Genomic DNA, 12065 nt, shown 5'->3' on the forward strand with positions numbered 1-12065 from the left:
AAAAAAAAAAAAAAGAAAAAAGGAAAAATCGATTAAACCACTGCGGGTCAGGGTTTCATCGGTATTTTGTTTCGGAAGAAGAGGGAAGAATGGCGAACGAATGAAAAATCGATGGGAATCGGTTAGCGGAGACAGAGGACAGACCACGAGGCTACGTGCGGGGTATTTTTATCGCGCTCGAACGATCCGCCGATACGAAAATTGTGTCGGTAATAGGGCAAGGCCGACGAATCGTTTCCCGGCTCAACCTTGACCAGACGAGATGAGATACGAAAATTGAATTCTTGCAGAATCCGGCCGAGCTCCTCCGTAAATAGGAGTTCGTCCTCGGGGCTCGTAAAACTAGGCATAACTTTGTTTTTGCCGGTGACAAGATTGGAGGAACTTTATTCCTCAGCCACTTCGACAGGCCTTGATCGAGACACGAGATCGATAAATCCGTAACGAAACTCGTTTCCATAAGGGGCGATGTTAACCCTTTGCACTCGAGAGGTGACTCAGTCGCCATTTGACACTAGCTTTACGGACGCTATCTGTATACCTATTTCTAAGGACACCTGTCAAATTGACAGTTAAAGGAAACCACGTGCCTTCTTTTTAACGATTAGTTTAATTTAAAAACAATTATATATTATATTAACAGTCTTAATATAAGTTAATTAAATCTGTTACCATCGTATAATTGCAGCAACCCTTCCGTCAAATTGACGGGTTCCGTAAATCTAGAGTTGATCAGATTCTAAAGGTCGTTGTTAATTAATATCTCTAATTTAAAATTATCCAACGACGCGACGACACCTTGACACTTGGCCATCGTATGTGTCAAGTACTTGGAGTATGATATCATAATTCAGTTGGTTTTCCATTTGTAACCCCTACCCTTGTTCGTCAAATTCGGAAACTCCATCCAATAGCAAAATATCGTATATGGCCCTACCAAGTGTCCATATAAATGCTAGACCTGGTAGCACGCGGCATATAAGAACACAGAGTATCAGGATAACACAGTCCACTTACTATTCGAAGCCTAACACAATCTCCCCAAAGAGCCGTCCGTCACTAATCGTCATGAAGCAAGAACGACCTGCTGACGATACACAGGCAACGTAATCTTGTTCCATCGTCTCGGCTATATACGCGAGCCATTGCCGAGATTTACGCGTGAGAATTCATCCTGGAGTCCTATTTCCTCGTGTCAAAGGCATCGAGAGTCGTCGAAAGGGCGCTAACTCTAAACAAAAGCCGGCCACAATGGGTGCACAGAACGAAGCCACACCAGCGCCAGCTGGGAAGCAGTGGAAGCTCTCGAACCGATTGATCGATCTCGAGTCACCTGGGGAACGAAGCTGCACGTGGTTCGTTCAAACACCCCTCGATGATCTTTTGATTAGCGCCTATCCACTCTCATCGGATCCCTGCCCTGTTCGAGCCACGGTTTGTGCGACCAGCAACCGTCCAAGTGCGAACGCGTCCATTCGAAGGTTATTGGATGACATTTGACCAGGCCGTGCCATGACTGTGTACCATTAGCACGCTGGAGAACGGCCTTAGTAGTCGGTTTCGAGGATTCCGAATAACATTCGAGCACGGTGGACGACTCGTCGGTTAGGGTAAACAGGACTAACTGGGTTAATGCACGTTTGCATTAACGCCGTGGCCATCGCGCCGAATAACAATCGAACGCGTCGTTGGCTGGACAATAGTCATAACGTGGCTGGAGCAACACCGCGAATTAGGGTAGGAGAGAGAGAGTTCGGCTTGGAATAGCTTCTGTGGATTTTGGGTCATCAATTTTCGCCGTTACCCTGGTATTCGTGATTATTTTACTTTGATAGAAAGAAGACAGAAAGGGAAGAGAGGTTAGGGTATTGGTTGGACAATACTCTTAATATGACCGAAGCAACCTCGCAAGTTAGAGGCAAAGAGGCAGGGTTTACCTTCGAATAGTCTCTTTGAAACTTGGATTGTCGGAATATTCACGATTATTATACTTTAATGGAAAGAAGACATAAAGGGAAGAGAGATTAGGGTGTTGGTCGGGCAATACTCTTAACGTGATCGAAGCAGCCCCGCAAGTTTGTGTCAAAAAGAGAGTATCAGTCTCTGGATAGTCTCTTTGAAACTTGGATTACCGGAATATCCGCGACTATTATACTTTAATAGAAAGAATACATAAAGAGAAGAGAGGTTAGGGCGTTGGTTGGGCGATTCTAGTAACGTGATCGAAGCTACCCCGCAAGTTAGTGTCAAAACGAGGGTATGGGTCTCCGGATAGTCTCTATGGATCTAGGCCTAGTCTCTAACCAATTTTTCGGGATCATCGCGCTACTCGTTGACCATTTTGCTTTAACAGTAGAAAGATATACAATGGGAAGAGAGGTTAGGTTTGTTGGTACGTCTCCAGGAGCGAAAGAAATCGCCGAGGAGGTTTTGTTGCCTGTAAAGGAAACGCGGCGAAGTCCTTCCGTCGAATGGCCACCAGAGTTGCAAAGTTGGGAGTTCAGCGGCACGGTGACAATCTTCGTGGCAAGTTTGAGCATTGTTCGGAATAATTCGACTATTCGGCGGCGAGCACTTTGGCTTAAACCTCGCGCCAATCTGTTTGCCTGGTCGGTCCGAGGGATGGTCAGTGTGCGTACACACGAACGAGCTGATATCGATCGATGCGGTATACTTCGTCGCCGCAAACTGTCCGTACACTCCAAGTCAGCGGGTTATCGTCGCGACGTGGCTTCAAGTCTAAGGTCAGAGCTATTTCAGGAAGACTTTGCCTTCGAAAGTGCCGTGGATATCGAATGAAAAATATGCCGCCAGCAGCGAGAATCGTGACGCTTCCGTTGTCCCCGGATTAACTCTCGAATACACACACACACACACACGTGAAAGTATTCGAACGTTGAAGTGAACTATTTGAAATAATAATGACGCGTATAAAAAGATGCAACCTTCAAGGTTACATCGATAAAATTAGAAAATAATTCAACGATGTATACACACGATATTTAGGATTTATTTATTACAAACACGAAGATATTGTATGGCAGAGATCGAATATTAGTCAGAACAATTGTTACATGAAAAATGAAACGATAGAATGTAGCGTTGACAGACTTAAGACGACTTTCCACTTAACTCACTAGCGCCACCACGGTCCATATCTCCATCAAATGCACAATATGTCGAATTTTCTCTTTACTACTTGTCATATCTATCATATCCACGTCATTTTAAATATTTCAGTTCGCATACTGTCATATTCCAAGGGAAAAAACTTCATACGTCACATGCTTCCACTTCCGTCTAAAGTTCTGAACTTGAATTCCTCCCATTAACGGTTGGTTGAAGTGTATAATACTTCTCTCATTTTTTTTTCTTTTTTTGGATAAACATGTTAATCATATATGCCGCGATCCAATTAACGAGTAAATTAAAAGTTTGCGAAATTACGACCTGCAACATTTCTGCTTGCAACCACGTTTGTACATCATCGTACACCTCTGCCGTTCAAATACCAGAAATATTCGAATAATTCGAATAATTCTTGCGCACGAAATAACATTTCTTTGCTTATCGGGGTCCGGCTAACTGGAAAGGTACACGTGTACAGCATGGGGGACAGAAAGAGCGGTGGTAAAAAATTTCGTTACCCTGTCGGCTTACACAACGTCGGTACCCGTCCAGCCACTTTTCAATCAGCCATGCCGCGCCTCTGCATACACGCTCATAATCGAGTAACGGCCGACAGGCTGAACGATCCGACGGCTTTTGCCAAATTAGACGTTCGAATTTGAAATTCAAATCGATTCAGACTAGCAGCCAAATCAATTTAGCGTACCATCTGGCTCCGACAACGTCGAATCTCATCGACGCGCGTCCTAAGCGACCTCGTTGCATCCGTCGTCACTTATAAACACTTTGAAATGCAACACGTCTGATAGCGCGTTTCCCTTAACCGCATAATCGACCGTTTAAGTGGTCTATGTACTTGGGACGAGGTTCTTAGAATTAATAAACGATCGGTGGATATTTTCAACGCAGAGAAGGTCACCGATTCGTTTCGAAATCGAACTCTTCCTATGACCGTCCTTTCAAAGGTCACGTCGCCGAGTGCTATCAAATTTGGTCAGTTAGGGGCAGGGAATAGATAGATTCCGAGTATAAAATATTGGTTTCGGAAATTTGATAGCTTTCAAGATATTAATGAAAAACTTTTGATACCCTGCTCGATGCATGTATCGAGTGGAGATCTTGACACCTGAAAAGCATTGAAGATTCGCTTCGAGTTGGAACTCCTTCTATGACCGTCCTTCCAAAGGTCATATCACCGAGTGCTATCAAATTTGGGGAGTTGAGGAGAGGGGATAGGTAGATTCCGAACGTAAAATATTGGTTTCGGAAATTTGATAGTTTTCGAGATATTAATATAACGCTTTTGATACTTTATTCGATGCATGTATCGAGTGAGGATCTTGGCACCTGTAAAACATTAAAGGACGGGAGAAAATATTTGCGGCCAATTTTTTGAGACGATGCTTTCGAACATTCCCTCCTCGTGATGATCGTATCGATGACACGATTATTTAACGACCGTGAAAAATAATTTTCGTACACCCTGTACATAGAAATCTGTCTACACAGACGTGGTTAAAACAATAGTTCTTCGTGGAATAGTAGTCGTGGAGTGTCGAATATTCGATGAGACCTATTGATATCTGACTCCAGTTTCCATAGGGTGTCCCATTTGAAATCGTCCCTTTTTCCAAACTACGTCATTAAATTTTGAATAATGACGAACTTTGGTCAGTTTTGTTTATGTTCCTCAACGTTCGCGTATTCGAATGTGAAAATAAAACGACTCGGGATTACCTTTACACGGTGCTTCTTGTATCCTAAATTTTTCCACGGTTCACGTTTTTTAAACCAAATTTTACACTGTGCTGCCGATCAATATTCCCAGGAACTTTTCGCACGGTCCATTTTCACCGTGCAGAAGGAGTCCCAGGTGTACATTTTAGACGACACACTCGGTAGAAATTAACGTTGCATGTACCGTCTGTTGAAATTAAAATTTGATGCCGATCGAGGTCACGCGACGTTCGTAAGAACGACCTCGTCTGGTTTGAATGACTAATGGAGGTTCAAGGAGATGCTTAATTAGCCATTATCCAATGGACGAAAGTGCGTTTGTCGATAAGGGAATGGAACAGCACGGTGTCGTTTGGTTGACACGATACGTCGCAGTTAATTATCGGTATCGACGTTACGTTAGCTTCCCTTGGTGCTGGCTTTACAGCCATACCGATATCGGTTAGCGTAACGTTACCATAACTCGTGCTTATTGGGTCCGATTACGCGGCGAGCTACAGTAATGATCATAACATACAGAATTTCCGCGCCGTTAATTTCTCTAGACAATCAAACGGAATCTCTTGTAACCGATCGCGTCTGATCGATGCGACGCGTGCCTCGAATTCGCGATAAATGGACGGTAATTACCGTAAAAATTTCCATTCACGCTTCGCGTCACGCTCCACGAATTAATGCAACGAGAGCCGTTCAATTTTCAAACTCGTTCGCGATGGATTAAACCCGGGAAATTCGAATCGAGTAGACTCGAAAGAGTCGCGGTGGCGCTGCCGTCGCGGTGGCGCTACCGTCGCGAGATCGGAGGTCCATCAAGATGGCGGCGAAAGAATACCAGCGTGTGTGTGCTAAGGCTGTGAGGTCCGTTTATCCTATGAACAGTCGAACTTCACCTTGACCTAACTTTGTACACCTAACTGTAACATTATTGTTCGCTTATTCGCATGTTTAGTAAACGGACGATATAAACCATGGAAAATAAAATATGGTTAGGCTATTAAGAATAATATGAGAGAGAATTGGATGAGTGAAAGTACCAATACGATATTCTCATGCTGGAATTTTCTTTTTTTCTAGGAAAGTGGTCATGATGTCGATCATCGAGGAGGACTCGTATGAGAAGGACGCGCTGTTTTACGTAGAACTGGGTGAACCGCAGTTGCAAGGAGGTGAGTATCAAATTTCCTAATTTCCATACGCTATATCGAAGATCGTTAATGTACAGTATTAACACATTGTAGACGGGACACGTATTATACAGTATATTTTTCGTACCGATACATAGGCAATCTGCGGAACATGTGCATACATATCCTTTGGAAACGAAAAGCACGTGCTTAACCTAATTTTGTTCGGTACCAACAAAATTAAATCGTGTAAGCGGTTATGAAAGTGGCCTAAGTCATACTAGTTTCATTTCAAGGTATTAAAAATTTCGCATTTTAATTGTACTTTAAATAGTAAAAGTTACAGTGAAATTAGGCACTTGCATTAGAGGTTCGGTTCTTTGTTATTTCGCCAAAAATTGGTCTAGAATTATAATTTTTCGATCTCTGACTTAGACCACGTCCACGTCGCATACAATGTGTCAATATAAATGCAACGAAGCTACTATTCGTAATTTCCTACCACGATAAACAAAGGAAGGACACCATTTTTCTTCCACGGTCGACGTGAATTTCGTTCGAGAATCGAACCCGTAAGAGAAGAATTTTTCTCAGAGATGAGCTAACGAAAGCTTCTAATTGCTTTTCCCGGTTAGCACCTCTAAGAGACTTTCCCTAATCTCGAGGAGTAACCGAAAGATCCGAACAACGCTACGCGACGCGTACGGTCGCGAAACAAAATGGAGGCTCGCAGTACCGCGATAATAAGATGGCCGCCGAGAGGGTAACCTAGAAATCCGAACTTGACGGGGATTTTTTAATCGAATAGCCGTGATCTCATTCATTTTGGGTCAATTTTTCCGCTCGTAGTTCGGTCGCGAGAAAAGACGAAATCTCCGGCCATTTGCCACGCTCCTCTTTGATCAAGGCTGAAGGTGACAGAGAAGACCGCTGAATACCAGCCTGATCGCGGTGATTAAGCGACGGCCTTTGATTTTTTCCACATTCCGGATCAGGCCACGCCGATTAACGTTTCTCCGGGTCCGCGTAATTTGCCTGATCAAAAGAAGCCCCGGGAAGCCATTGAAGAAGGCTACGTATTTATCTCGTGGCTTAAACATCGTTATTATGGCGCTCAACGTTCCATCCTGGCACAAGTGGGGCCATTGATGATCGCATTGGCCGTGATTCTCGATCTCTTCCTACGTATCTCGTGCTTTGTCTCTTCCCTTCCACGTTGAAACGTTATCAGTTAGGCGATTAACGATCGGTGGGATCTTTTTCGCGCGAAAATGCCGAGAGAGTAGCCTTGGATTCGGCTAATTGCGCGAATTTCGGGCTTAACGAGCGCGTCGATCGACCGGATGCGAAGTAGGTGGATTCTTTGTGGATAATCGAGGCGACGGTTTGGCCATTAAACGGGTCATTGCCGGAGAAAAGGTCGGGAAATTAGCTGCGATCTGAGCGACGTCTTCTTAAATGGACTTCTGCAATTCCTCTCTCTCTCTCTCTCTCTCTTTCTTTCTTTCGATATACGTTTCCGCGAAATTAGCATTTCCAGCCGATAGGTCATCATAGAGCAACCGGGTATTCATTCGATCCCGATTCGATTGTTTTCCACCATAAATCGAGGCGATAAATCGTCCCCTGGCGGGACGAGTGATCACGGAGTTACCGATCGGGGAAGAAAAATGGGAAAACGCGTCGGTTGACGACGTCCTTCCGTAAATTGATTTATCGTCGGCGCCAAAAACGGATAAAGAGGGGGGGAAAAAATGGCAGAAAATGTGGCGGGAAGACGCGAAAGAATCTTGCCGCGACTGCGAACGAGATGAATCTTTAATTATCTAACCTGCTTCACGCATTTGTCGCTACTGGATCCAACGTGATTGGACGTAAGTCTGAACAAACGATGCATAGTCTCGATCGATTTAGCATCCCGACCTTCGAGTTCTCTAGCTGCTCGAATCTCCGGCAAACGACGTAGAGTCGGTTGTCTGTAGGCGCTATCCAAACTTAGCAGTAATCGCACAAATAGGTTAGAATCTTTACGAACTCACACCATGAGTAGTTGCTTTGTACATACTACTGCGACTCTGCACAGTGGCGAATTTGTCCAAATACAAATTTGGTTCGTATCTTTGCAATATCCACGTAGCGTGTTCTTTTTAAATTAATAGCTTATTTTTTAAATAATTAGTTTATTAAATAAATAGGCTACGATTTCAGACAAACATTCAGTCAATATTCAAAATACTTTTTTGAGATCTTGAAAATAGCCATTTAGCTTATTTTATTTTATTAGATGAATAATTAGGCTACGAATTATTTCATTCGAATATGCGAATAAAATTCAAAAAATTTTTTTCATATCTCCAAAGTATAGCGTATTCTTTATACAAATAGTTAGGTTATGATCTTATTAATAATAAAATTAATTATTATTTTGCACTCTTTTCGAAGATCTGCTAGAGCAATTTATTATTGAATTTTATAATTATACTTAAATTTATATTTATTACATCAATAATATAATTTCTATATTTTACAATTTATAATTATAATTATATTAATCATAAACGAATTTTCAAAATAGTTTTTGTAAAATAGGGACAAACGAGTCTACAATAATTATCAATTACAGTAACATAATTGCATCTGACCAACCACATAATTTATCAAACTACCTATCTACAACCATCGTTTAATTACCTATTTCGATCTCTATTATGGCGATATTATAATAATTAATTATAATAATACAACATTGAAAGATGAGACTACATATACAGGGTGAACATCTTGTATCATTTTCGTTTTTACTATCTTCATTTTCCCGTCTTTATTAACATAATCAACGCAACACGAAGCAAGTGTCGCCCTCTTCTCGTTATTCCTTAACACTTTCACTGCCACGTTGTTCACATATGACCGGCAACGGTTTCTCCTGTGACGTCACGGTGGTCATCGATGACCGGAGCGCTTGAGCTACTTGTATACTTGTACCATTGTAAAAATTGGCAGTTGGTGCATTGTGAATATAAGCACTAATGAGAAGACACTTTAAAATAACAAGTGCCACATTGAGCAATTAAAAATTTGTATTAAAACATCCATCAAAAAAATATTAGAACAAATCTTGCATTTAGCGGCGCACTCTCGTGGCGTTCTGAGCGAAACACGTAATTTCATTGGCGTGGCAGTCAGAGGGTTAACCAATCTCTATTATTTCCTTTAATCTTTCATCTACCAGTGACGAAACGCTATTCTCTTCTCTCTGCAGCAACTGAATAGCTGAAAACAATCGAGATGACACGGTCCTTGCTGCATAAACGCTAGAACATGACACACACGTAAGCCTAAACTGTCGTGACGCGTCCGTCTTTGCGTCTACACGAAGAAAAAGGATCAATTCCGTTTCCGGGATTCAGTTTCTTCCCTGGTGGCGGTTTCACCGGCCCCGATTTGCATATTACGAGGTTTCCTAACGCGTGCACGCCGGCCACGCTGCCAGCCTCATGCATATGCATCGCCGTGTATTTTGTCGTGCATAATGTCGCCCGGTTTTATATCGCTCGTGGTATAACCTCCCGTTTCGACAATGTATTTATTTCCTGCTCTCGCGAGGTTCCCGTGCAATTTCTCCGAGATCCTTGCAGGAGCACGTTCGCCGTCTCGGAGTGTCCCTTTGGGGAGAAGAAAGGTTGTTAAACTCGAACGACGTCAAAGGCGAGGCTTTAAAGACGAGGGGCTGACCCCGTACGCCAAGTCCATGACCGATGTTACCGGTCAAACTTGAAAGGACCGGCATTTGCATCCACCTCCGGGCTAATTAATAGCTTAATTAGCCGACGGTTAGAGTCGAAGGGGACGGAAGTTGATTAAGAATCTACCGGAATAGGGGATCCTAGGAGTGCTTAATGGCCCGCGAATGTGTTCCGGGTCGCGATTAGGTCAGTCGCGTAGGTCAACGATGCATGGTGTTGGTCGATGAAGTCTTTGGATTGAGTCGAATGTACCAGTCGATTAGCCTATTAGGCGAGTTCGTCGCGAGAATTGTCAGCAAAGTCGTTTGGTGCAACAGTGCCCGCTTAGTGGTCGCGCAGGGTTCATAATGCAACAGTTATCCGGGTAGATGGATATCTCGATTTTGTTATCGATTATACTCGTTTCTGGATCGTGTGAAACGGGAAGGTGAAATATTTATTATAATAAAGTATCGTTTGTAATAATAGTTATTGTTATAATTATAATTTGTATAGTAGAGGGCCAATGATGCGTGATATTGGCTAATGAAGTCTTTGGATTACGTCGAATGTACTGTTCGATTAACCTATTAGGCGAGTCCATCGCGAGAATTATTAGTAAAGTCCTTTGATACAACAGTGCCCAGTTAACATTTATCCGAGTGGACGTCTCATATTCAATTAGGCTCGCTTCTGAATCGTGCGAGGCGAAAACGTGGAACATTGATTACAATAAGTGAAGTGGTGGGGATAAACCGGCGACGGTTAATCGGGCGAGACGCGCGACGATTAAGAGGGCGGTGCTGTATCGCTATAAATCGAGGTTATCTTGGTTCGACTTCCAACGCAGATCGGTTACTTCGCGACCTTCCCGAAGTCCCTGGAAAACTTCCACGGAGCACCAGGCTTCTGTGTGATCCGTAAAATTCGATTTGTTTTCGCCGGCCAAGTGGCTACGCGCAACGGGTACTTGCTAAGTCGGTAAGGATTCGTCAGTGTCGCTTGCTCGTTTCGAAAAACTCGAATTGCTTCACGGCGAGTTGCGATAATTAAATTGATCGCAAATTGGTTAACGAGCCCCTGGTGACTTTCGATAACTCGATCGAGAAGTAGGTGATATAATCGAGGACCATGCCGAGTGAAGGTCCAGCTCGAACTTTCGCTTGGGATCAGATCTATCGGAATTTTGAAGTTAGGTTATTATAAACGAACAACGATGTATACTTTATTCTTGACCTGTTACTGGGTCAATGGAGAAAGGTATATCGTAAATAGTTAATAGTAATAATATAATAGTAAATAATATTATCGAAATTTTTATAAGCAACTGACCCACTCGAGGGTCCCTAATTTGAATCTGGGTTTTAAAGAAATACATCGTATTACATATTTTCCGCCTATGAAAACACTGTAAATAAACAATTGTAAATAAAATTTCTTAATAAAAAAATTTATTTTTTACGCTTTCTTATGCAAGTATATATTTATTACAAAATAATAAGAATATTATGGAAGAAAAACAATTTTCTATAACAATCTCATTTACTACAGAAAGAAAACGAAAATATAAATAATCATTAGATACAGGAAATACAAAACCAAATCCCCCTCATGTAAGAATTAAACATTAAATTAAACATTGTATAAGAATGCTGCTACAATTCCTATGTAATCCTGTGCAATCATCATTCTGAAATATAACATATTAGTGCTGGTCAACAACATTTTTCTATGCAAGAACCTAGATTAAATTTTCTCCATTTATCATTTAGCAATATTCAGACTCTATATTCAATTTACCTTTACCTTCCATAACTATTACCAAGTGTTCATACTCCATCTCTTCAATAATCTTCATATTTGCATGTCGATGTCACACATCCTTCTCTCTTTATACATATGCTGCCTCTCTTATGTTTCTTGATTCGACATTATATCCATTTTTTCTTCTCACTGCTTTCACTTCACCCACTCTCTTTTCTTTATATACCTTAGGCCATCATTCTGAAATACAATACATTAGTGCTGGTCAACAACATTTTTCTATGCAAGAGCTTAGATTCAATTTTCTACATTTATCATTTAGCAACATTCAGACTCTATATTCAATTTACCTTTACCTTCCATAACTATTACCAAGTGTTCATACTCCATCTCTTCAATAATCTTCATATTTGCATGTCGATGCCACACATCCTTCTCTCTTTATACATATGCTGCCTCTCTTATGTTTCTTGATTCGACATTATATCCATTTTTTCTTCTCACTGCTTTTACTTCACCCACTCTCTTTTCTTTATATACCTTAGGCCATCATTCTGAAATACAATACATTAGTGCTGGTCAACAA

General features: G+C 41.9%; 1 protein-coding gene across 2 annotated transcripts in view; it reads left to right on the top strand.

The window, feature by feature from the left end:
• The window catches only part of Calx (sodium/calcium exchanger 3), a 203317-nt gene that overhangs the window by 47827 nt on the left and 143425 nt on the right, over positions 1-12065 (top strand). For both annotated transcript variants that reach the window (XM_017902012.1, XM_017902013.1), the window contains exon 3: positions 5941-6032. In XM_017902012.1, the coding sequence (XP_017757501.1) occupies positions 5941-6032 (92 nt within the window). The remainder of the gene's footprint in view (positions 1-5940; positions 6033-12065) is intronic.

The sequence above is a fragment of the Eufriesea mexicana genome, unplaced genomic scaffold (genome assembly GCF_001483705.2).
Source record: "Eufriesea mexicana isolate 0111107269 unplaced genomic scaffold, ASM148370v2 scaffold1653, whole genome shotgun sequence".
Classification (NCBI taxonomy): domain Eukaryota; kingdom Metazoa; phylum Arthropoda; class Insecta; order Hymenoptera; family Apidae; genus Eufriesea; species Eufriesea mexicana.